Source organism: Rissa tridactyla, chromosome Z (assembly GCF_028500815.1).
Source record: "Rissa tridactyla isolate bRisTri1 chromosome Z, bRisTri1.patW.cur.20221130, whole genome shotgun sequence".
In the NCBI taxonomy this organism is placed as follows: domain Eukaryota; kingdom Metazoa; phylum Chordata; class Aves; order Charadriiformes; family Laridae; genus Rissa; species Rissa tridactyla.
The window spans coordinates 51,603,766-51,631,199 of record NC_071497.1 but is presented as its reverse complement, the minus strand read 5'-3'; the positions used below and the strand labels follow the sequence as shown (position 1 = coordinate 51,631,199).

The window sequence follows — 27,434 nt, the reverse complement described above, 5'->3', positions numbered from 1 at the left end:
ACTTTCTTTAAAGCTACCTTTTTAAAATGGCCTTATAAACAAGATTTTCCTGTTTATACATTACACGGTAAGGATACTTCCCAACAGAACCATGAACACAACCCCCATTTCATCTTCCCCTTATTAGATATCTCTCTAAAGAAGGAAAGAAAAGATGAAGGAGCTGCTGACTTGGATCTTAGTTCCTTAAGTCAAAAGGTAGCCCTTGAAAACTTGCCAGTTGCTTTTGATGACCAAATCAGGCTTGCAGTAGTTAACCTCAGTATCTGCAGTATTTATGGTATTTCCTACCATAAGTGTAAGCGAAGACAACTGAATACTACAGTATGAAGGAACCCGCAATTTTTAGCTTACGAAAAACTGAATGTTTTATTTTGCCAACACCATCACTAGTCTTGAACATGGCATGCTAAATTTACTTCATATCACTCTATCTCTTTGGATGCACAGTCATCATGTCTGTATAAAAAAAATAAAATTGCGTTAACTGGGTTTGGAAACATGCTTTGCTTTATTTCCTACCTGAAGGATGTAGCCTCGAACATAGTCTCGAAGTGTCCAGCCTAAGCCGTGTAGAATATGCAACACCTCCTCTTGCTTCAGTACACTGAAGAGTCGGTCCAGTAGTATCTTCAGTCTCACTGGCACAGCCTGAGTACCATAGAGCATCAGGCTGCTGATGTCAAACACAACATTGGACTGCACAATCTCCACTTGGGTTGGGTGGTAGAGGTGCTGAGTACTAAGCTTGTCCAAGGCTGAAAGAAAAGGGGTTAAGTATAAGAGAAGAGCCAAAGGAAAGACAAAATAATCCCAAATAATTATCTAAAAACATCAAATTTGGCAGATGCACTTATTTTCCAGAGTCATCTAATCCAACCCCCCTGCAATAAGCAGGGACATCTTCAACTAGATAAGGTTGCTGAGAGCCCAATCCAACCCAACCTTGAAAGTTTCCAGGGATGGGGCATCTACCACATCTCTGGGCAACCTATGCCAGTGTTTCACCACCCTCATGGTAAAATACGTCTTCCTTATATGTAGTCTAAATCTACCCTCTTTTAGTTTAAAACCATTACCCCTTGTCCTATTGCAACAGGCCCTGCTAAGAAGTTTGTCCCATCTTTCTTATAAGCCCCCTTTAAGCACTGAAAGGCTGCAATAAGGTCTCCCTGGAGCCTTCGCTGCTGTAGGCTGAACAACCCCAACTCTCTCAGCCTGTCCTCACAGGAGAGGTTCTCCATGCCTCTGATCATTTCTGTGGCCCTCCTCTGGACCTGCTCCAACAGGTCCCTGTCTATCTTGTGCTGAGGACTCCAGAGCTGGACGCAGTACTCCAGGTGGGGTCTCACAAGAGCAGAGTAGAGGGGCAGAATCACGTCCCTTGACCTGCTGGCCACGCTTCTTTTGATGCAGCCCAGGATATGGTTGGCTTTCTGCGCTGCGAGTGCACATTGTCAACTCATGTCCAGCTTTTCATCCACCAGTACCCCCAAGTACTTCTCCTCAGGGCTGCTCTCAATCCCTTCATCCCCCAGCCAGTATTGATACTGGGGCTTGCGCCAATTCAGGTGCAGGACCTTGCACTTGGCCTTGTTGAAACTCATGAGGTTCACATGGGCCCACTTCTTGAGCTTGTCCAGGTCCCTCTGGCATGTCAGCTGGTGTCATCTGCAAATTTGCTGAGGGTGCACTCGATCCCACTGTCTATGTTACTGATGAAGATAATAAACAGTACTAGCCCCAGTACGAATGTCTGAGGGACACCACTCATCACTGAGTGATTCTTTCACAGATGCAGCCTGAAACAGGCCTAGTTTCCAAGTCACTATTAACTTTAATTCCTAGAGCAGAAAGGGTGCTCAGCTGAGCCCCAGAGACTACAATATTCATAACTTCAAAAGAAATTAAAGAAAATTTGATTAACTGATGACCAAAACCAAAGCTATGCAGAATTGATTGGGACTGTTAAAGGTTTGACACTTAACCTCTAGGGGGAAAAAAGAAAACATACACCTAAACCCCAGCCTTTTAAACATGTTAAAAATTAGTCTCCTGATTTACCATAAATTCTATCAAAAATTCACTGCTACGTGAGCTGACTAAATTTTTTTTTACTCTTCTGGGTGAATTTCATGTTATTCACTGTGACATGAATAATTTAGAGATGAGGGGAGGGGAGGTTTGCAGCATGACGGTAATTGTTATCCCCTTGTGAAGTTAAATATGATGGAATTGCATATGACATCACACAGTATCAATGTTTACATTTAATTTTCTTTCCATTTTATGGACTATGTTGCAGCACCTAGGCTTCTCAGTGTTTTTTTTTAAAGAAAAATTTCTGAGCATTTAAAATAATTTTATAGGGACTTCTTCTCTTGTACTTTGGTTTCTTCTTGGCTTATGGTCACTGGAGAGTTCATGTACTCTTGATAAATTGCTTTCTTATATCCAGAGCGCAAAGGCCCTTATCATTTACTTGCTGGCTTCATTCAACACATTTACTCCAAGGAATACTTTGTCAAAGAGTTCTGGTTTCCTCATACTTCATTTCTTGCAACTGATTTGTCTGATCTTTCCTATTCTAGTGGTTAAGTCAACTTTGAATAAATAGCTTTAAATATTAATTTAACATTCAAAAAAGATAAGGAATTGGCAAGCCTAGGGACTGCAGTCCTATGTCTCTCCACAGGACATTTATACTGCAGAATGTGAAGGGTGGGATTTTTCTTCCAAAAGCTCTTCCAAAGTACTTCAGCTATATAGGCTTCACGATGTGGGACTGATTTATTTACAAGGTCTAATGAATGGGATATGACTGAAGCTTAAACAGGTCAAATACTTTCCTACTTTTTTTTTTTTTTTCCCCTTTTATGGATGGTTATTTTGCTACTACCATAACAGATGTGTCATCAAAGTACTCAGCTAGAAAAGCCTAGAAAATTGATTTTGTTACTATGCAGGCTGTGCTCTGTGTGTGCTGGTATGTGTATATATATATACATATATATATAGGGGGGGCAGAGAAACCATTTGGAAGGGGTAAAATAAAGCAAATTATTAATATTTTAAAAAAATTACTACTATTACTTGCAATAAGAACGTTGTGAATAATATTAGTGTTAATAGATCTAACACCTTCTATCACACAGACTATCAAAATAATTAAGCAGATCTGGACACCTTGAGCTTTCCACCTTCAGTCTTACAGAGTGAGAATAAGGTCCAAAGAGGTTAACTGGCTGCTCCAAGTTTATACAAATTTAGAACAGAGTCAAGACATGATTGAATGTTTTTCTGAATACTCAATGCTTTTTAATCACTGCATCATACTGTATTTCTAATATATCTTAATATTTGGTTTTGTTTCTCTTTGCTTAACAGTAAACCCTATGCCTGCAGTGAGGAAAATCAAGTTCTTCCACCTAAAGAAGACTTGGCTTGCTGAAGATTTTAAGGTCATGATTCTGCTTTGGCCCAACAGCCAGAATGACTGTAAGACGTCTTTATCTAAAGGCTATTGGGTGGATTATAAAACTAATAGCTAGAATGAGATTAAAAATCTCTGTGAACATTTACCCACTTCACGTAATGTGACCATTCTAAAGATAATAGCTTTGGAAAGGCCGAGATGGAATAGTGAAAAAAGAAATAAAAAAGGTCCTTTTAAATTACTAAGCACACTCTTTGACCAGCAGACACACAGTTTTACAAGACACCCTGTACCATTCCATTTATCTGCAACACTCATCCACTTCTCAAAACACACAAACAAGTAAGAGTTAATCCAGTGTCAGATTAACATTCCAAGTGACAGTGAAATAATCTTCAATTTTGATTTGTGGCCTTATTCTGCACATTATGTAATAAACAAGTAAGCAGTGAATTTTATCCTCTTGAAGTACAAGTCAGAATATGCACTGAAATGTGTAATTATAACACAACAAAGCATGGATTTTTGCATGGGTGTGTAAGAACATTTTCAAACTAAAAACAGACCTCACGCTACAGACAAAAAAAAAAAAAGGGAAAAAGTTGTACATGAACAAAAAGGAAATGCACTTGCACCCATATGAGAAATAATAGTATGGTAAGCATCTGAAATTCTTATGGACCATTGACTATTGAAACCCCTTGCACTTGGCAGGAAATTGAAACTTTTCACTGTAATTTGTAATTTATAAAAAATATCTTGTTTCTTTAAAAGAGATTGCTAAGGAAATAGTTGACAGAGAGAAGTTGCTTTCTGTAGTACTTCTAGCTGATTTCTCCTCTGGTATCATTAGTGAACTAATGCTAGTGTTCTAGGTGGCTTCAAGACACCATTTATGCTGCTAGACATATACTTTTTCAAATAAGAGATAAGAAAAGGACCTAAATCTCATTGTTGGTTTTTCTGTAAGGAAAAAAGTACTAACTTAACCTTCTTGTCAAATCTCAGAGCAGTAGTCCTATTCTGCTATCCTGAGTTGCCCATCTAATTTCATGTGCATAAAGCATTCCTCACAATTTTCTGTTCTGAACTATTGGTTCAATTTCCATATGCTAATGAACAATGCCCTGTTTCACAGGTGAATACATTCAACAGTATCTGCAGCAGTGTATGATTTCGTAAGTTCTTAGAAGACTTCAAGATGAAACATGCTATATAAAAGAATGAGCTTTATCATACCTGAAAAAAGACATAAACAGATGTGTCCTTATGAAGAAGATATGAGTGACTGAACATCACAAATGACACATTAAAAGTCCCTTCCTAGTGCAGCATGAGGTATTACTCATACTTCTTACACTTTCAGTGGGCTCAAAAGCTCACCCAGAAAAGTCTTAACATGTTTGTCACTTTTTGTTCGTAACCTGCACAATCTTTTCCAAAAACACTGCTAGGATGGGTTCATCTAGGTGCTTAAATGAAGAAGGCTACCTTTAAATAGCCCAATTCAATTCTTAGCACTGCCTCAATAGTCTGATATTCTTTACCTCAGTGTGAGTGGAAAGCTGTTCAGTGATAGAGAAAGAGGAGATCTAATGAATCTTAAAATCGCATTCTTGCTGAGTAATTGCCTTTTTTTTGTGGAACAGCCTAAAAAGCACCTTGTGTTTTATTATAACAACATACAGCCAAGTAATATTTCCATGGTGAATTCTAAATTTCAAGTACTTGTTTCAGAAATTTTAACTATTAAAAAAGGGGGGGCCAAAAAAAATATTGGATAATTAGTATAGGAATTAGGAACCTTTCAGTACCGTTTTTCTTACCTAACTCTGAAGTATCAAGTATGCACCACAATCATTTAGATAATTTAGAAAATTTCAGTTGGAAGGGACCTACAACGATCATCTAATCCAACTGCCTGACCGCTCCCGGGCTGACCGAAAGTTAAAGCCTATTTATGGAGGGCGTTGTCCAAACGCCTCCTAAACGCTGACAGGCATGGGGCACCAGCTACCTCTCTGGGGAGGTGTTTGACCACCCTCTCAGTAAAGAAATGGTTACAAACGTCCAGCCTAAACCTCCTCCCCATGTTGGCATATCCACTCTCTACCTCCTTGAATAGTAAACAAAATCCCCAGGTTTTAGAGAGACTCTGCTCAGTATAACCTGAATGGTAAGGAGAACTTTGAAATTGATACAATGTCAATCTTCACATTACAGCCTGCAGTATTCTTACTATGCAAAATTCCAGCAAAAAACTTTGGATCTATTTGTAACAAATCAATGAATGAACTTCTATGTTCCGTTTGTGTTTGGTTTCGGTTTGGTTTTGTTTGGGTTTTTTTTTATGTAGTAAACTAGGGAGGGGAAAACTACTTCCCCAGTTATATTTTACTGGAGTTTTGGGACCCTGTGTAATTCAAAGGAAATTAAGTACAAAGATACATTAAAATAAGGCTCAAATACTTGTTCAATTTATCAAAAGACAGAAAACAAAATCTTTCATTTCATCTGTACTGTGGCCAGTTTATAGGCTCAGCTGTGCAAATTTACTCATTGACCTTAGACCTCTTCCTTCCCAACATGCCGTGGACAAAGTCAACCAAACTAAAAGCCATGCTTCTGAGTGGATTCCATTTTGTTAAGGAAAAGACAGACAAGTATGCAGTGATGAATTTTGTACTTTAGAGGTCTCATTGTTTTTTGAATAGTTACAAAAATGCATGAGAATTTGCCTTTACTGAACACAAAAGAATTTTAAATATCCTAGTTTTAATGCAACTGAGGTTGGAAACACACATACCTCTTGCTAATTTGCTGATCTTAGATAAATATTTAGGTACCCTACAGAGGGATGAAAAGGTCTCGTGAAACCCCTTCTCTCAGCTGATTTGCCTGTCTGTGTATCTCCGACCACCACAGAGAAAAGTTAGTAAATCGCAAGGTAGATTATTATGGATGTCATTTCATTTCGGTTTTAAATTTAGGGTCTGCAATAGTCCCACTCTTGATTTTCTTGCATGCTCTCTATCTAGGTCTCTAAATTACTAAAGAGGGATACAGTTGGAGTGCATACAGACGTATACATGACAATACAGAATTTTATAAACATCGTCATCTTTCCAGATTACTAGATTTTTTTCAAGGGTCAATAGGAAAATGAAAAAGAAGTTTTACGTGGTCTGTGTCCAGACAATAACAGAGAGTTTTACAGACTTTTTAAAATATATAAATATCTGGGCCACTTTCTTCAGCAAGAAAAACTGAAATTGGCAGGCAGATTAAATATATAATACCAACATAGAAAGATTCCATAATACTGTTGCAACAACAGCATGTCGAGAATGGTAAAACAGATACGGTATTATTAATGGCAACGTGGAGCACTGTAGTTTGCTATTGATTTTAGTAGTGAACACAAACAGCGTCACATTTTTCTGCATTCAAGATCTTCTTTTCCATCAACGAAGGAACAAGAAGTAACAAATCCTTTCAAAAACAGAAGGTAGCTTATGAACAACTGAAATGCTGGAGGGACAGGCAAACGACTGCAGTTACAAGAGGTGGTCTAACGTAGCCTCCCTCAGGATGCAGATTTAATACTGCCTGTAACATGGTGTAATGTGGTGCATTTTGTAGGTGGAAAAAATTGCTCCTCAAAAAATCATGCTTAGAAGGTGACTAAGGACAAGAAAACTTGCCAGTGTCTACTAAATGCCTCAAATATTTTCATGGTGTAGGAAATTATCCGATTTATCCCTGGCACAAGCGAAGAAAACATGGGACATTAACATTTATATGGGTGGGTGAACATCCTGAATCAGTGTGGGTATAAATTCCAGCTACAACATGGCATCCTTTGGTGATCTCCATTTCACTTCTGTCTTCATCCCTTTCACAAGTTAATACAGATAGAAGAGAAATGTGTACTAAGGAACTGTGGATTTCAAAAGATCATGGAAGGAGAGTAAGTACAGCATATTCTGATTCATAGGCAAACCCAACTTTTCCTTCTGCCTTTTACTGTATTTAAAAGCTAATAATGGAAACCATTTGCCAAATGCATTTAGTCTCTGACAGGGACACATATGTGATCTTCTAATTTACAGCTTGCATGTACAGATGTTCACGCTTAGTAAAAGGATTCTTAATAGCATTTTAAAATTAAATGTGTGTTGATAATAGGTGTTTCAAACCCAAACAACACAGCAACTAAACTGATAAATGTCTTCATGCCTCGCCATGCCTCATGCTCTAACAACATTTTTATAACAGATAAAAAAAAACCCCAGCACTCCAGTTGCATGTACACAAAATAAATGTTATTAAAAAAAGTCTGAATGAAAACTTTCATTAATTTTTCTGTCTATGATCTGATTCCAAGTTGAAACATTTAGATTGCTACTAGGTTTATGTAGCCGAAAGCAGAACCACAGTTTGTTCACAGACGTTGCTTGCTGTCTGCAATTTTTTTTATCCCTTTGCAAAACTTTGAACCCCATCCAGCTTTGACACACTGCCTCTTCAGTTAATAACTATCAAGTTTCCCCTTGTCTCCTGTCTACTTTTCTTTGAGGCAATTGCGCACTCAGCACCCCGAGATAATAACACACATCTATAAGATAAAAGCAATGGCATTAATGTAATTGTCTGCCTTTCTCTCTTTAGCCTAATCTTTTTTTTCCTTCAGTTTTGACTGCCTCTGTGACACCTGTTTTTGTCTCCTCTGATCCTACGACAGGTTTTCCGCTGACAAGGTTTTTGCCTGACAGAGATTCTGCCAGACAAGAACATAATAAAATATGAAGAACTGCTTGTCAGAGTTTCTGCCAATGCTCACATGAAATAGGGAAAAAAAGAAATCATGACTTTTTTTTTAAAGGGGCCCTGTGCTGGTCGCTTTTGGCCTGACAGGAAAACAGCCTCCCTGTCCAATTCCTGCAAGCCAAACAGGTGTTTTCTTTTATGTTTTTTTTTTTTTCTATAGAAAAAACTTTTTCTTCAATAGTGGAAAACATATTTACAGAGGAAAAAAAAAAAAAGAACAGAAAAAAACCCAAAATGCTTCCTCCTAACTTCTTGCCCATAAAATGAGGGTTAGACCTAACTTTGTACAGTGATACCTCATAAGCATGTTTTTAATTCAGAATTGACCCCTTAAATAAATAAATAAACTGGTAGGCTTTTTCTCCCTCCTCCGTATTGATAGCTAATGTTTTCAAAGGAACAAGCTGCAAAGAACCTTCATTCCAAGTTCTCAGGAAAACATCTGGGCTACTAGACACTTCCTGCGTGGACATACTGCATAAATGAAGACACCTGACTATGGGGACCATGATAGGTAAGATGAGAGAGATCCTCTTCTCTTCTGTGGGATTTGGACCTTGCAGTCCTTTCCGTCAGTGTGTGCATTAGTGCCTATGTGAAGGAGGACTTCAGCACTGATGATTACCCTGATGGAGAAGCACATGTAGATTAATCCTGTGAGCATCCCAACACCCAGCTCCTTTTGTGTGTGTTAGTACCATCTGTCACCTCTGCTAGAGACAGCAACTATTGATCAGTCCCTGGTGTCACGGCCCTGAGTGCACCAAATGGACAAATCCAGCCTCTCTGGAGATCTCCAGCCTGCATTCTCAGACCATGGGTCCTGGACTCCAGCTCAGGCCTGGGCCTAAGATACATAGTAGATATGCCTGTCTGTAGTCCTGTCTTCTAGATGACCGTCAGACGCATGTTACAGCCTGCTCGTCATCCCTGTCTCTGGCCCCACCTTCTTTTGTTCCTGATTTGAGCCCCTGGATGGACCCTTGACCAGACTCATTCCCTTGCCGTGCCTGAGGTTGTCAATGGACGCAGTTGCCAGCACCTGGTTCTGTCTGCTGTCATCAGACCTTGAGGAACTGTGCTGATGGTGCAGGCATGGCCATTGCTGGAGTTGCCCTTGACTCCCGGCTAAGACCTCTTTGTTGGGCAGCTCCACTTTTGCTGCTCCTTGACAGATGGATTGACAGTGTCATTGTTGAAACCTACAATTTATAACAGAAGCCACTAAATTTATATATCTCTTTCCATGACCTTGATGAGTCATTCATCTTTGATCCTTCCTATCTCTTGTCCCCAAACCCAAACGCCTCCTTCCTGTCAGCCATTAACACCTTCTTAAAAATATTCTCTCCCTTAATAAAGGTGAGATAGGAGTTAATATGTACCTTAATGGTCCTAATACCATCTGCTTGACATACTATATACAGTGAGACAGAAGTACATTTGGGAGTCCTGGATTGTGGTCTGGATTTGGAGGATTTCCATCATAATCCAAATGCACCTCAAATTCCATTAACTGTGATCACAGATTCACAGAAAGTCTAGGTTGGAAGGGATTTCTGCAGATTGTCTGGTGCAGCCTTCTATTGAAAGCAGCGCCTCAGATGATTAGGTTATATCTGGCTCTGTCAAGATGAGTCTTTGATATTTACAGTGGGGGAAATTCCACCGCTTCTCCAGGCAACCTATTCCATCTTTTTTGCAGCCTTGAAAACTGTAATGAAAATGCAACAGGCATTGCCCACCTGTTAACATCGTTCTGTCTGGATGGAGGACTGTGTTGTAGAGGCATTTCACAAAGGCAAGCCAAGACCATGGTGGTGTTTCAGTCTAGGGTGTAACTCTGGTTCAAGCCTATATGAAATGCTTTCCCACATGTGCTAAACCACCTCAGTTTTTCCCAGGAAAACCTGCTGTCCTAAAGTTGCTGACAGCTGAAGATGTTCAGATCCTGGGAAGACTGGTTCATACAGCTAGTTCTACCATTCATAAACATCAATCTTTCCCACCCTGATTCAGGTACTGTGACCATTTCACAAAGCTCTTGTTAAATATACTTCAGAAAAATTGACTGTAATCAATTAGAATATAATTAGAGAAGTCTTTGAGACTCATGTTATACATTTCTTGTATTATCTTTTCTATTTCTAAAATCCAGATGGAAATGGGATAATAAAGTAACGCTATTGTCTGCTAAATTAATCTGGGGTAAGTTTCCTCATAATGCTACAGCTCAAATTGAAATTCTTCCTAGTAGGTAAAAAAAAATAAATATGTTTTTTCCATTGAATTTCATGTTTGCAAAACAGAAAGCTGAGGTAAAGTTACCCATGGTATTATCGTCACTTTGTAACATCTGAAAGCAGTATGAATTTTTTATTCTTGCAGACGAATCCCATTTTAACCTTATGAAGCTATATGGAATGGAGTGGTTGGGTTTGTTTCATTTAGAGCTCTTTCAATTTGTGTTCTGCTTAACCTAGTGACCTCTAGTTAATTAAGATGTTCCTATAAACAATTAAGCTTCTTGTAGGATCGTTAAGAAGATATAAAATTTATGATGTAATAAAGTGTAATAAAATGATAAAGTGGTTAGCACATCACAGCAATTCATGTGCAGCAGCATAGGTGTTAAAAGAGACAAGTAAGCAGGTACTGCCACCTAAACATGCTGGAGAATTATGGATGCATGTTGCAGAAGACCACCACTGCTGCCCCACAAATCTGCTGGTGATTGGCACTCTCAGGTCCCACAGAATTTATTCTGCTCATCTGGGAATCAAGCAGTGAGCACCAGACACTCTTTTGCTCCTATCTGAAGCTATGCCATGTAGTGAATTTCCTATCACCACACTTAAGGGGACAAGATCAAGGGTTTCACTTACTACCTTTACAAAAAGCAGACTCTACCATGTCTGGAAAGAGGAATTCCAATTGCTAATGTTAAAAAAAAAATCATTGTTTTTATTGCCTTTGCTCCATCTTGCACGTAGCAAGTCAATTTTTTTCCCTTACTGGATTCTCTCCTTAAGAAGAGGGTGTAAGACATCATTGTCCAAGACATCTCCTAGCATTTTATCCTGTGGCATTGGGTGTACTAAATGGGATGTAAACTGTAAATTCAACAATGACAGGCAACAAATAACAATAACTTGCACTTTTGAAATACCTTTAGTCTAAACCTCTCTGGGCATTTTATAGCTAGTCAAGGGAGATCATAACTATAAAAGTGGCCTTAGATGTATTTCAGAGCTGCCAATGAGTAACTGATGGTATTAATGCCATTTCTGTGAGAGTACAAAGCATGATTAGTAAATGAAAAGATTTTCAGAAAATAAAACATTCACAATGAGAACGGGCTTCACTTTGAGATGTGACTAGATCTCAACGAAGCAGAAAAGGCCACTATGTTTCAGAATGGGTCATGGTCTGTTTAGGGCTTACCAGGCACTGGAACAGTCCTTAGCTGACTGCTTAACGTCTGGTCAGGGATAATCTCACCTGACCATGTCCAAGGGACATTGGCATATCCAAATCAAACCCAGGGCCATGAGCTAATAAAGTTGTGGAGAGGGAGGAAGGTCTAACCTCTTCCTGACAGCATTAAGATGTCCTGGGGGCAGCAGGAAAGAAGAGAAAAAAGTTCTTGATCTGAATGGACACCCAGGGAAATCCAAGGAGGTGCGAGTGTGAACATATATAAGTACAGAACCTGTGGTTTACCCCCAGGAAAAACCTTACTCTACAATTGAGGATGTCAAATTTGCACGAGGACTAAACCCTTGACCATAAGGTTATGCAAGTATCAGCTGAATACAAGGACAGAAAAGGATGGCTTTTTATTCTATTTTATTTTTATTTTATCTGATCTTGGGGCAACTGTTATGTCCTTTCTGTCACTTGTGTCTTATAAACCTTTGAAACAATGTTATGTATCTTGGATCCCCTAATACTTGGATATTCTCATTTGCTTTTACCTCAGCTTCACTTGCATTAAGGGTGATCTTAAGTAACCCAAAGCAAACACTACATCACATCATTCCTACCAATGTGGCAGGCTTTAAAACCAGATACTGGGTCAGCGTACCCACAAGATAACAGAGTGCATCTTCTCTGTGCTGCATTGGCCACTTTGGGAATTGCTGCTGAAGGGAAGCAAAAAGGGATGGCAGCGGCAGAGGGAGGGACTTAAAAAAGTGTTTACCAGTAGTGAATGTTAATCAGGTAAGGTTCCTGGAAGCAACTGAGTAATGAAAAATATGCCTCAGCCTTCAGGGTCAAAAGGAAGTTATAACAGAAGGATTAAAATGATTTTGTCAGTAAAAGACAGGAAAAGCCAGACTAGATCTAAAATAGTTTTACTTTAAAAGTCACGAAGAGCTAGTCTTTGTTATCAATGAATTGTAGAAAATCACTTTGCTAAAAATCTCTACGTAACTAAAAAAAAAATCTGTGATGTTCTCAAGTTATTTTAAAGCATTTTGAAGCATTAAATAAAATTAACAGAAGGAAACAAGTATGTTCAGTATGCTAAAATTGTTATTATTTTTTTATATCCTGTGGAACAATATAAAAATAACCCAATTATTTTACCAGTAAACTATAATAATAGGATTACATTTCTCCTTTCCTTTTTTAGTATTTATTCTCTACTATCTCCATTTTTAAGTGAAGAACAACATGGCAGCTCTGCCAGCTTTTAGAGAGACTCTAAGATCTGTGACGTGGTTTTGTTTTGGTTTGGTTTGTTGGAGATGATCTTTGACTTTGCAAACCTGGATTTCTTTCACTTAACAGCTTTGGCCTTAAACAAATATAGGAACCCTGATGATTTTTATTTCAACATAGCACTCCTCTTCCTTCCCGACTCATTCCCATGCAGCTCACATTTAAAATCTAAACCTCCCTCCTGGACCAAATCCTTTCAGCAACTTCAGGGAAAGGGAAAGATGCAATTTCTAAAATTTCCACAGCATTCTTCTGTTTCTTTTCTTTATTTATTTACCCCGTCCTTCCTTTCTTTTGTTCTCACTTCATGTTTCTTTTACCTGACAATTTCATGAACTTCAATGTAGAAATTCACAAAACTCAACCATTTTTAATAAAGAAGTCACAGTCGTGTCATGCATCTGACTTTTTGACAGAGCATTCTCCATTTTCTAGTGGAGGTAGTTGTTTTCATTGTTAGTCTCATTTACAGCAAGCTAGTACATGCCTTATACAAATACTGGCAGCAGAAAACTTCCTTCAGAAGGTGAAAGTGTAACCCACATGGCAAGTCTCTGAGCATGAGTATTCACTGGATGGCCGCTTTTAAACTGAGAAAGAGTAATGGATTTGGCCTGTGTACCAAAATCTACGAGTTAATGTCATTTTCATTAAAACCAAGAGGAACTCAATCTCAATGTTAGTAGAGAAAAGGCCTGGCCAAGTCTTGGACTGGAGATGGGGCCATATGTGGTCCCACCATACCTCAGAGAGGTACTAAAGTCTACTTGAATAAAAAGTCCAGCACCGAGCTGTGCCGACTGGCATGATGCAGATGAAAAGACATAAAAGATCACTAGAGGACTCAGCATCAGCTTTCTCTGAGAGAAAAAAAAAGAAGTAAGACAGCAACAATGTTCACAGGATACTTTATTTCCTAGAGCAGATTGAACAGTGTGAAATTCAGGTAGCCCCAGAATGCACAGTGTACCAAAAAAACCCTGAAAAACATGCTGCTGCTGTCTGATTGAGTTTTACCAGTGATCAGTTTGAGGGCAAGACAGAGAACTAGTATTTCTAATTTTCTGACTCTCTTTGAAACAAGGTGACAATGACTTCAGACAAACTTAAAAATATTATTGTACTGTGTTTTTTTAGATCACTGTGAAGGCTGAGATACTGAAACAAAAATAAATAGAACGAACGTCATAAATAATAGTTTTAGTCCACTATGACATCTGGCACCTTAGCACCTTTTTAGACCAAAACAATCATGAGAGAGGGTAGACTGTACTTCCCATTGACACTGCATTGGGCCTTTTGATCTGTTGGACTAGGTATAATAAATGTATTTCTGCTAGCAGTACAGTAGTTATGCTGACATCAATGACAAGCACACAAGGAAAAATGCAAAGTCAATGAAATCAACATCTTTTTACTGCAGACCTGCTTAATTTCTTTCCTCATTGGCTAAGATATTTCTGCTAGGGGAAGTGGGTGGCAAATAAAGTGGGGCTTTTTTCATTATTTTGAATAAAGTTTGAGTAAGTGGGTTTTGTGCTAAAGCTAGTAAAATGTCATGACTATTTTCATAGCATAGTATGTTACTTTTAATACAACAAAAGTAACAGGAGAAGTAACCAATTCAAGCACTCAAGAAAGTCCTAATTTTTTGTAGTCATCTTACTCCCACATTATTTAAAAGCCACAAAATAGCAATTGCCTGTGCTAAAATAAATTCTCCTTAAAAAAAAAAAATCAACTATTTAGATTTTAGTAAGATTTCATTTTCCACCATATGGACTATACAAAGTATCTTATCCATTAAAAAAAAAATCAAACCACCAAAAACAAAACCGAAAAGCATCCAACTGTTATCTGTTTGCCTGCTGGAGGCCTAGGAAATGGCTTATTCAATTTAAACCATTTATTTTGTGTTTTAGAAAATAAATACCCACCCGAGCTGACAATAGGAAAGCCAGGCTTAGGCTGAAAACAAATTAAAACAGTCTAGCTACCCAAATCCCTCAAAATATCCAGAGATTCACATCAGCAATAACTCGTTCTCCATTATGCACACCAATGCTAGAGAATGCTGCTCTGCTCTACACAGCTTTTGGCTTCAGCCTTAAAAATACTGATGGTAGGATTACCACTGCAGCGCAGGGGTGCAGGGTCAAAACTCGATAAGCTGAACTCTTGCCAATAGAAACATTTGTCTTGCCACAAAATAACTTCTTTGATGAATCTGTTCATACATTGACAATCCTACTGTTGGCAGCTCCAGAGAGAAGAAATTGAACTTGTAGGAAACCTTTCCTTTCAAGATGTGTGCAGCTCATTTTAGGTAAGTGAGGAAAAACATGAGAAAGACAACAGAAGCAGGAAAAAAGAAAACAGGCCAACAGTTGCTCTATGCAATAATACTGTGGTGGCTGTATGCCCTTTCCTCCTCACTCCAAGAATTCCAACATTTTAAATGGCAGTTATTAACATGATTTAACTCTGCACAGGTTAGTTTAGTACAGCATGAGAAGACTGCAGTTCTAAGCTATTTTTGATCTATTCAGTTAATTATGATTCTAGGTTATCAGAACAGTATAAGCATGGCACTTCCTGTTGGAAACACCTATTCTTTGATAATTACATTCAGTAAAGTACTATGCCATGTGTCAAGGTGCTGAGTTGAAATTCATTAATAAAAATCAGAAGGAAACCCTTTAATTAAAGCAGCAGGAAATACTATTTGCATTCAAGGAACAACTTCTGAATGTACCGTGCTAACAGTTTAAAGAAAATCACTTCTGAACAGTAACCTGATTCAGTCATTTTGAAATCCAGGCGCTACAGTGCAATGAATTGATCAGTTTCCTGAATGCTGCCTTCGAAATCCTGGAAAACAGCTAAGATCAAGAATTGAAGCAGATGCATCATAGTCTCCAGGAAGTAATTTATAAGCCTGTGCTTTGACTATGTATATGAAACATACATCTGACTTGTCTCACTCTGCCATAAAATATAAATACTCCAGATGAATGTACACAGTGTACTAAAAAAAAAAATAAATCAGAGCACTCTTCACTTTGGTGCAGTAGTAAAACAAACACTTTCTAATAATATACAGCTATATTAAGTTTTCTATTTGGAATGCTAGGCACTCAGGTATGGAAGCAGGTGGTGTATCCCTAATTATCACATTCACCTTTCAACTTTCCGGATTTGTAAAACAGGGACATTTCTATTATACACACTGTGGTAATCTGAGATTACCATCATATATTCTGATTTTGAATTCAACTACCTCACAGGGAAGAATTTATCAGGAAAATCTGATCACACTTTTCTAAGATGTACTGGCTAAAAAGAAAATGTGGGATGCCTATATGCCAGAATATAAGTGCTAGATTCCTAATTTCTATTACTCAACAGAAGGACACCCTGGAAAATAGCTAGACAAGTCTTCCCTATCGGTGGATCAGCAAAACCTCAGATGCTGATTCCACACAAAGCCTGAAGCATGCCTGAACTATACAAATTTTGCGAGGTTTACCCATCTTTCCAAGAAATGTGAGTCTGGTTATACTGCGACTGAAGATAACTTTCTGGGAATTAAGAGGAGCAAAAATAAGCTGTGTCCCTAGAGAATCTAGTACATAATAAATCTGTAACCAGCTACCAGACTGGTGGTGTTACGGTATTTGTAGGCAGGCTGTATATATTACTATGCAGTGACACAGCACTGCATGGTACCTGCATTCCTGCTTTCCTTTCCATGTATGTGAATGTTTTAAAAACTTCTCTGACAGTCTGTGCTGTTGAATTTGTTGAGCATTCACACTTGCCATACGTCAGCATATTCAGGCACAGACATGAACTAAATAAATAGAGATCAAATGCATCTTAGGAAGGAAGTACTAAGCTTCCACTCCAGGCCTCTTCAAAATAAAATAAAATTTATAAAATATAACCCACTGAATGTCTGGTAGAAGTGGGGAGTGAAGACTGTGCTTGCTTAGATGCCAATAGCCTAGACCATGAGAAGAAATCTCCAACACTAATTTCTTATGTAAACATAGTAATCTTTCTCTTTTTCCCTCTTATTTATTTCTTTTATTTTCTTTCCTTTTCATTAAACCATTTTAGGTATCCTCCTTATTTGCCTTCTAATTTTGTATACAGCTCTCTCTTTCTCTCTCATGCACGACTGTCTAGAGAAAACAAAAAACACCAAACACACAAAATATTTATGGATAAATAAAATGGAAGGTCTATAAGTGTATTTTGATGCCTTTATATAGGATCTGGGCATTCCAATCCCTCCTTTTTTTCTTTCTTTCTTTAGCTACTTAAGTATTGGAAGAGACGTTCAACTTACAGATCACATATGCACGCTTTTGTTGATCCATATAGGATACACTTATTTCCTTCCGACATCCAAACTCTCGATGTTTGAATTTCCATTAGGCTCAGTGACTTATTGGTTGAAGCTTCTTTGCAATACAAACTTTGCTGTGCAACCGTACTATAAACTTTTTGCCTTTCTGCTAAGCCCTGCTAGAACGGCATTATTTCCTGGAGGCTAGAATATTCTTTTGAGCTGTACACAAGCTGTTGAACTTCAGTGGCACTGGAAGCTATTGCCAGAATAACAGACACTCAACTTTTTCACCTTAGAAATTGCTGTAAAATAGCACATGCATGCATACACATGCACAAACCCAGACTGCACGCACATGCACATACAGACAAATAGATATCATTACTGTCTGTATCACTCCAGCTCTTAATAATTAAAGATACTGGGAAAGATGGACAGAATAGAGAAGACAAGCCCAGAACAGACGTTTCTTACCATGTGCCACCCAACCATGTTTACACTGATCACAGGTTCTCAGGTTAATCTTCCCTGGCTGAAAACATTCACACGTGCAATTTACCAGTGTACAGCGGATGGCCTGGAAAAAGAAACAGAAAACACATATTATTGTCTTTCTTCCTTCTTGTACAAATTTGTTGTGAGGGCTAGAAGGTATTAACTGTATAGCAAAAACCCACCTTCCAACATTCAAAGCATTGCTCATTCTTTTAAGTAGAGAATCATTTTCTTTCAAAAACATACATCAGTATCCCTGACCAATGACAACTAACATGCGTATTCAATAATAACATAGTCTGTTGTCCCATGGAGATGAATACATTCCTAAAGTCTTTAAAAGAATTGCTCTATTTCCTTTAGGAAAAAAAAAAAACAAACTGGTAGGATGAAGGATTTTGAAGGTGTTCTACAAATTTCCTGGTTTTGCATCAACTGCCTGAAGCAAAATGTTACTAGTGATGTCTTAGTACAGCAGCATATCACCTTGATTAAAACCAAGAATAAAATGAGGAAACAAAAACACACAAAAAGGAAAACGACAGATCTCTTTCCCCTTCCTCCATGGCATCCAAAGGTTATTCTCAAGTTTCCTTTTTTTTCACGTAAGATATAACTCAGACACAGAAAGGAGTCATGGATTTGATGTGTTCCCAAATTAGGATAAAATGATGAAGGTACAAGAATAGGACTAGTTCATAAAACATCCTGTAACTTTCCTTTGCATCTATCACTATCTCCAATATCTAGGTAAAGGGATAGCCCTTTACCTCTTAGCACTCCCTATTTCTCAAACATATATTTCTCTGTTTTGCAAAAGATGGAATTATTTCAAAGCAGTGATGATAAAACTCCAGTCCCATGCAGAGATCTGAAATTTGCCTAAATAATATACCTTATTAGTATCTCATGTCCCTTTTAAAAATTATTTTAAAAATTACACAGTTTTACTTTAACAGGGGCTAGCTACATCCACAGAAAAGTGAATATAAATTGAATGAGACTCTTTTTAATGTGTAACAGACATATGTTTTTAAATAGCGTAGAAGATGACCTATGCACTTCAAACTGCTACTAATAAATTTATGGCATGCATTTAGATGTAATTTGCATGGAGATTTCTGAGACAGAGAGGCTTATTCTGATCATTCACAGATTAACAATCTACTGTAACTACCAGAGCTGCCAGGAAAAGATATCTCTATAGATTTAGATGCAATCAATGATTACTTGGGGGCTAAGGTGGGGGAAGGGTGCTTGGTACCTATGGCCACTGAGATACTGAAGCATTATGAAGGTTCTTGCCTTTTCCAACAATTAACACACAGGCGCTCACACTCCTTCCATATCAAAAAAAGAACTACCCTAACTATACTGTCATAAAGAAAATTACAGTCAACTTCAGCTTGGCCAACCTAAACTCCTTGGTTGCTGACAATGAAAAATGTTCAGAGTTATTTTAAATGTTTTATCTGTTTACTTATTTGTCTGCATCAGAGAGCAATTTAAAGCCATTTACAGTTCATAGATCCACTGAAAAACTGTATTTCTCTGATAAATTTCTGGTACAAAAGTCCTTTTTCCTTCCTATCCTACCTGCTCTTTTACTTTCTTTCGCTCTCTAACACCTAGTGGCAAAAAAAAAAAAATCCTGCTCTATTATGCCTGACACTTCAGGGCCTCAGTCCCAATGTCACCTGTCCAATTACTCATTAGTTAGGTTATAAAACACTGCTGTATGTATGCATGATTAAAAGAATTAGTAATATGAAATATAAGGGTACCAAAGAAGTGCTGACCGTGCAAGAATAATATATGCGTTTGTGGATCATGAGAAAAAAATTCTCCTGAAAGGTCCTGTTTCATGTTCAATAGTTTATTGACTCAGTAATATATCAGGTCTCCACTGGTCAGTAATGGTGTTCTTTCTCTAATATGTTCATTAATTAATGAACTCAGTAATTAATTGTACTCCAAGAAGGGCTTACAAAATGGTATTCTTATTTTACCATAAAAGGTTTCCTCACATACACCACCTTTTTTAAATCTCTGTACCAACGTCACACACATTTGTTGTATTTGATGTTATTTTGTCTTGCTCATGTGTCACTTACAGTATGTATAATAGCAGTAATATAGTGTATGTACACATACTAGATGAAACTGTGTCATTTGGTAGAGTTGCTTTATTAAGGCTCATCAACATTTCCATTAGAATCTTACCTATTTTTGGCATAGAGGTTAACAGGTTGCCTGTAAAAATTGGATTCAGCTTGAACCTGAAATACAATGTTTCAGCCTAAGAGTGAGTTTTATTACACACATTCAAAAACGATCCATTTAGCCATCATAAATTATAAGATGGGGGAAAAAAGTTTAGAGGTTTCATGTTTTTCTTCCTCTTCCCTGACTTACAGAGAGTCTTAATGGCGTAAAGTGTTAAAGATTAACTAATTAGTAAGATTTCTATCTTTTATACATACTCCCCCAAAAATGCACACAAACTTTTCAGAAACTTGAAAATGTCATCTTGTTCCTGAAATAACTAAATCTGAAAAGTCTTCAAAAAGAGCTATGCATTTTTATAAAGTAATACAGATTGTCATGAGAAACTCCAAAAAAAGTAGCATGGCCAAAACATTCAGCCTGGCCTTACTTGGCTGTTTTTTTCTGCAAAGGGCGTGTTGATGCCAGGTTGTAATCTGGTTTCGGTACTTTCCCATCCCATCACTGAGAATCCCATGCATACTTCTAAGTGATGAGGATAACCCCTCAAGCTGCAAGATGTTCATTTGGGACTGGAAAAACTCATATTCTAGTTCACATTCTGGCATGATCTTGGGCAAATTACTTTGTTAGCCTGATGCCTACATTCCCTAAACAATAACCAGATGCAATGATAGTAAAGAGTTGTTGTTAGGGTAGATGCTACATAAATTGTGAGGCACTCTATAGTGATGGAAGCTCTTGAAAATCTCAAGTAGAATTTAGTCTTTACTTCAGAGATTCATTTTTCACTTTACTCAGTTAATCCAAAATCATTGTAACTACCTCAGATCACTACGATATCCAACATGAGCCCAATGTAACTTGTCAGAGAGAAGATTCAAGATGCCAGGAACACTGTGTTCCTATATACATGGATGGAACATTAACATTCATTAACATGAAAGACCTTCACAATGCAACCAACACACGTACTCAGCCTTGCAAAGATATGCGTCTGAATTATTAACAGTATGTTTCTACTGGTTTTCAACAGCATTTATCTTGGGCATACAAGTCACCGACGGTTTGTGCAACAGGCTCAGGAATGACCCAGAACGGCAGCGGGAGATGAACGTCTCAGAGATTCACCCAAGAATCCAAAGCCTCAACGCAGCCCTGCCATTCCCCAGTGGCAGGATTTTAAGTTACAGAGAGAAGAGAAGTTCAGTGGCTGGTGTATTTGTAGGTAGCAGTGTGGATTGGTGTAACTGTGGTCACACATCTGTTACCACTTAATTTGAAAGAGGTGGGGTGGGGAGTAGGCATAATAAAAAGATCCTGGGTGAGTCTGCAGCAGCTAAATATTATAGCCATTGTTCAAACCCGTTTAAAAGTAGGTATAAAAATCCAGGGGTGTAGCAATGCTAAACTTTTGCCAGAAAATGCTTCTGAAAAAGTACTGTTAGGTATTCCCAAAGTCATGCACTGTAATTCTACCTTCGCAACATATTGCTAAAAAGTTTACATAACGGGACTCTGTGTACCATGCTACTTTGTAGGGAAAGCAAATGAATTTTTTTCTGACTAAGGTTTTCCTCAGAAACTCCTCTGAGAAAGACAGAAGGAAAACAGAAGGACCCAGGAACAGTAAAAGCAGCACATACAGGCCCCCACTGTACCAGCTGATAGGCAACCATGTATTTCGATGACAACTTGCAGGTTAAGACCCTTAAGAAAACAACAAAACATGCTTTTCTACGGCTTCTTGAAAAGTGCCATTATCTTCTACCACGTCAGTGGTCTGCAGATAATGAGAGTTCTCAGATATTCTTATAGACCCTTTCCACTGAGTTCCTAACATAACGCTCTTTTCTACCAAAATCACAGTGGCCCTTAAGGACTGAGCCAGGAAATGGACTGGATTTCAGTAGAATAACTTAAAATAGTTTACACAACTGATTCCTTAAATGTTAAAGCAATGCGATTAAGGTATAAAAGCAAAATACACATATGCAAGAATAAATTAATGGTTTTATAATTGATACTGAAACATTCAGAAATATCTTGCTGCTCTGAGATCTTCTTCCTGTAGAGTGTGATGCAGAAAGAAGGGAACTTTGCCTAGCATTAAAGCATGTGATCTAGTACACCTATGCGTTAAGTTTGTATGGCTAACATGAAAAGATGTTAGACCTGACTTCTGTGGGTTTCCCCCAGACCAAGGATATTCATTTAACGTAGTTTGGGTGATCTAATTATATCTAACAAGTAAATATTTTTCACATATTAATAGGAACAGACTAGAGCAGTAATGGAAAATCAATCTGTCTGGCTGTTTTGCAGAGCTTCCAAGAGATAAGACGCAATAATGAAAGGCATCACAGTATGGGAGGAGAACATGAAAGAAGAGATATGATTCCTCCTCTGGAGTTCTTACAAGTGACCCCAAAAGATGGAAGCAGTTTAAAATGATGCAACATTCTGGAGAGACAGGTAAGTTTTGCAACTTCCTTTATCCTGAATTTTAATAGTAAATCTAATAAAAGTTCTTAATGTAACTTGTGACGAGACTCCAAGAGTCCTGTGAGGTTAAACAGCGTCTTACTGAAGTCTCAGCTACATCCTTCTATGCAGTGGACAGTGTTAAGAGAGCATTACTCTTAATGTCCTTGCCTCGTCTTTCTCATGTACAAAAAGGCATTTAAGAAATGTCTCCTATCGAGCCATCTATGATATAAGGGATCACTGTGCAGATGAATACGTAGCGGACTCAACTATACTCACTCTCTTTGCACAGAAGTTCCACCTACCTGTCTAAAGCATCTACCATACTTTTATCCTGCAGAGCTCACACAACCTATCTCCACTGCTAGCAATCACAGGAGCACGAGGCTTGAGGATGATTTGGGTCAGTGTTTGCCAAATCTTTTTTAGTGAGACTTCAAACCAGCAAACTGGTGCGTAAGTGCAGTTCCTTACAGCTGCATTAAAATTGGTAAGACTCTGTGTAGACAGAGTACGCACTCTGCTCAAATGTATTAGTTAGTAAGGATACCAGAATTCTTAAACATACACATATGTATATTTAAAATTTAGATTTTGCACAATGTAGTAATTCACAAGTTCTATGTTCTTCAGTAATAAGGGCAAGAACTTTCCATATCTCGTTGACAGAATAAATGATCTTGTTTATGATTTTAAAAACAATAACAAGTTCTGGTGGTGTATGTCAACAAACAAAATATTTGCGTGAAATGATGGGAAGTATTGGAAAAGTAAAAGCAAAAAGCACTTTTTGCAGATTATCTCTCAATTTTAAGAAAAACTCAATCCCAACACGTTAAATACAATCTTTTCTGTCTGCTGTCAAACAATTTTCATTCTATATTATCAATGCGCAATAGCTAATTTTTAACTAATATTTTTTTGAAAGTAAATAATACTGTCATTGGAAGCATAATTTAAAGCCATACAGTACTTGGTCTCGAGACACTATGGCACATCAAAATAATCAAAGTTAATGAGCAAGAGGCTGATGGGAAACACAGAGATCTACTCTTCTATTGCTGTATGTTGACTAATGACCAAAAAAAGATCTGAAGCAGCAGACAACAGGTAAGTCTTGCAAGTGTTACAGCATTTTTAACTGAAGGTCTTCTCTGCCATTAAGTTTTTCTTACTGTTTCTTGGTTATAAAGTGAATATAAAATCTGCCTATATAAATCAACACTATTGCTCAGTGCAGGATTGTACCGTACTACAGTTTCAGTTGGGGTTTTTTTTCTTTCTTTTTCAGAGCACATATTATATGCTCTGTAAACAGCTCTTAGAAAATCTGTCACTTCTTTACTACTTCAGGAATCTTAATAATTTTCCTCTCTCTTGTCAATTAAGTATTTCTTTAAAAGACCACAGCATAAATTCTGCTATGTAAATGGCAAAAAGATCCCAATGAAATTATACTATTTTTAATAGCTGGCAAATCAGGAGTACGACAGAGTTTGTTTTAAATTAACACCGAAAGGATTATTTCCATACTGACATTTAGGAAATGCACAATGTGATCCGCCCATAGTAAGCCTGGTGGGATGGTGTGAGACATAGAGAAGGCTTTGATGCTGTGCAAGCACTGCTCAGCAATAACTAAAACATTGGTGTGTTATCAACACCGTTTTCAGCACAAATACGATATGTAAATACACCATACCAGTCACTATGAAGAAAATTAATTCTATCTCAACCAAAACCAGCACAGGATTTTTTTGTAATTTATAGACAGCCATACTACCTAAGTGAGAAGATCACTAAAGCTTGGATGTGGGCAATAAAAAATCTGCAGTGGTTCAACTTTAAGCTAGACTTTAGGAAAACCTTTTATATTTGAGTCCAAAAACTTGTTTCCTTATCCTTATTGCTCACGCATTTGATAAGACTTAGAAAAACCATCTGCTGGCAGATAATTGCACCTACAATGTTATGAGGCAATCACTAGAAGTCAGAGCTGGCATACATTTCACTAATCATTTAAGCCCGTAAACATATAAAAAAAAAAAAAGAAAATTTTGGTTTTTAAGAACAAGAATGGTCCAGTCCTCCCCCTTTATTTGCAGTTGTCTGCAGCTTCTCTCTGTGCTTCAGAATGTGTAATTGCTGAACCTGTACTACTTTGGATTATAGAAAAATAACAGTGCATGAGATTGTGAAGTTCATTTTAAGAGAAAACATTCCTTTCCAAGGAAAAACGCAAAAAACAGGGAGGAAAAAATCTCCAATAAAATTATAAAACCAGATAGATAGAAACCACTACACTTTTCCTAAGTTAATTTCCAAAGTATATTTTCACTTCTAAGAACGAAGGAAAATTGGGATGGAAGTGCTTGCCGTACTTTCTACAGAATGAAGACCATGCATGGAGAAGTATTTCTATGCAGAGACACCTGTCTCCACCATGTACTTCTGGTACAAAAATGACAATTTTTAAACTCACCTACAATTTACCTACAAATTACCTACAATGCATAATTTTGCAGCCAAAACACTGGACAGAAAGAGGGGTAATGCCTTGATTCTGATACCAGGTCTGACACTCCACAGATGCACCATGTGGCACTGGTTAAAGTCACTTAACCACTCAATTTCTAACTGCCTGGTCTGTAAAATATGGGTAATGATATTATGTACAACTTTCAGAGATGAGACTCATGAACTGCTCACATAACACACTGAAGTATGAAGACAGAAGGTAAGGCAGAAGCATGAAGCATTACTATTTCTTCTGTTGGCGCAAAAGTTTTTGTTTTAATTATACAACTTTAGGTTGCTTTGCCATTGGAGTAATTTTAAATGCAGGAATTGCCTCGAGAAAATAACCGTAATTGATAGATGACCATTTTGAACTTCAATACGTAGAGCCTAATAATGTATCGCCCGCCCCTCCGCTCTCCCCCCAAAAAACCCCAACAAACAACAATAAGAGGGAATACGCTTTGCATTTAAATGGTCTTGAATATTCATGCAATGAAATGAGGCTTCTGGTCTCTCTCCCATCCACAGATACTGAAATATCTTCCAAGTTGTTCACTGCATTGCAGTATTTTATTAACAATTTCATATCACACTATATTAGTACTGTTTCTTACTTGTATTTATTTTCAGTAGTACAATTTGAAAGGTACTAATACTGTTATATTTCTCTGTGGCATTCCAGAAAACAGCTAGTAACACAATATGAAGGAAAGGATGCTAACAAGAGAGAAAGCTGTTAATAGGATAAACTGTCTCTTCCTGGAGTAAGGACGACCTAGCCTTTAAGCATGGTAGAAAACCATTTTCAACTCTTCTTGAGAAAGGGCTGGTAAATGAATGGTGAATAAGAAAAGAAGGAAAAAAGACTAAAATGTCATTTGTAGTGTTGCACTTGTCAATTCTACCTGAGATACTTCCAAAAGTGGAAAACTGTCTCAAGGAATGATACCTAGACTCTTCTAGAGAAAACATATAACGCAGAGTAGCTTTGTTATTTTCCAGGCACTTTCTGTAGGCCATGTTCATCCTGATTCTACACTCTCAACACAGTGCTGCCAACAGGATATTCTACAAAGACTGCAGGTACAATATCACACTATGTTTCTATAGCATGTAAAATTAGCCTAAAGGTTCCCAGGCATCAAAGGCAAAGTTGTTTGCACTGAAAAAATTAAGACTGACAAGTGCTTCTTTCTTAAAATTTGAAGAAAAACACATGGTTGATTTAAGAATGATATCCCCTGTGCCTGAAAACATGTTAGCAAATGCAGGCATTCGTTCTTATAGATGAAAACCAGATTCATGTTATGAAACCAACACTGTCAGTCACTGGAGTTCAGCCACACGCTCAAGGCAATGGCCAGTGGCTGATACATACCCAGCAACAGGGATGGATGGACCTGCAAAAAGCCTCACATACCCTCCTCTACCCATGACTCTTCTAGAGATTAACATTGCTAGGTCCACCCAGCTCCTCACCTTAAGTAAGCACAACCACAGCCTCCTTTAGAGAGCACAGGAGGCAAGTTGCTTCCACTGGTTTTACTGCCGTGCCCACCCTGGACCAATCATTTACTCCACTCTGCTCTCCTGAGACCCCACCTGGAGTATTGTGTCCAGCTCTGGAGTCATCAGTACATGATAGACATGGACCTGTTGGAGCGGGTCCAGAGGAGGGCCACACAAATGATCAGAGGGCTGGAGCATCTCTCCTGTGAGGACAGGCTGAGATTTGGGGTTGTTCAGCCTGCAGAAGAGAAGGCTGTGGGAAGACCTTATTGTAGCCTTTCAGTACTTAAAAGGGGGCTTGTAAGAAAGACGGGGACAGACTTTTTAGCAGGGCCTGTTGCAACAGGACAAGGGGTAATGGTTATAAACTAAAAGATTAGTTTTTAAAAGTTTTAAAAATCTTTTTTAAAAGATTAGCCATTTTTTACCACAAGGGTAGTGAAACACTGGCACAAGTTGCCCAGAGAGATGGTAGATGCCACATCCCCGGAAACACTCAAGGTCAGGTTGGATGGGGCTCTGACCAACCTGATCTAGTTGAAGTTGTCCCTGCTCATTGCAGGGGGGGCTGGACTAGATGACCTTTAAAGGTCACTTCCAACCCAAATTATTCTATGATTCTCTGTTTCTGAACTGAACAACTGAATGGTTTACTATTTCTACACCATCCCTGCACACAACATTACTGCTTTTATTTGAAAAAAAGAAAAACATTTCCCAAACCAAAAAACTTTATTTATCCATTGCTAGTAAAAGTATAACCATTTTTCTTTCTACAAACTTTACTGACACCTCTGCAGGGTTAAAAAAAAAAAAAAATCTCTGCTGGCAACTATATAAAATAAA

The 27,434-nt window shown here is 38.0% G+C and overlaps 1 protein-coding gene across 2 annotated transcripts in view; it reads right to left on the bottom strand.

The window, feature by feature from the left end:
• BNC2 (basonuclin 2) overlaps positions 1 to 27,434 on the bottom strand; it is a 336,762-nt gene that overhangs the window by 101,926 nt on the left and 207,402 nt on the right. For both annotated transcript variants that reach the window (XM_054185907.1, XM_054185908.1), the window contains exons 3-4: positions 17,826 to 17,928; positions 523 to 758 (exon numbers count right to left, since the gene is read on the bottom strand). In XM_054185907.1, the coding sequence (XP_054041882.1) occupies positions 523 to 758; positions 17,826 to 17,928 (339 nt within the window). The remainder of the gene's footprint in view (positions 1 to 522; positions 759 to 17,825; positions 17,929 to 27,434) is intronic.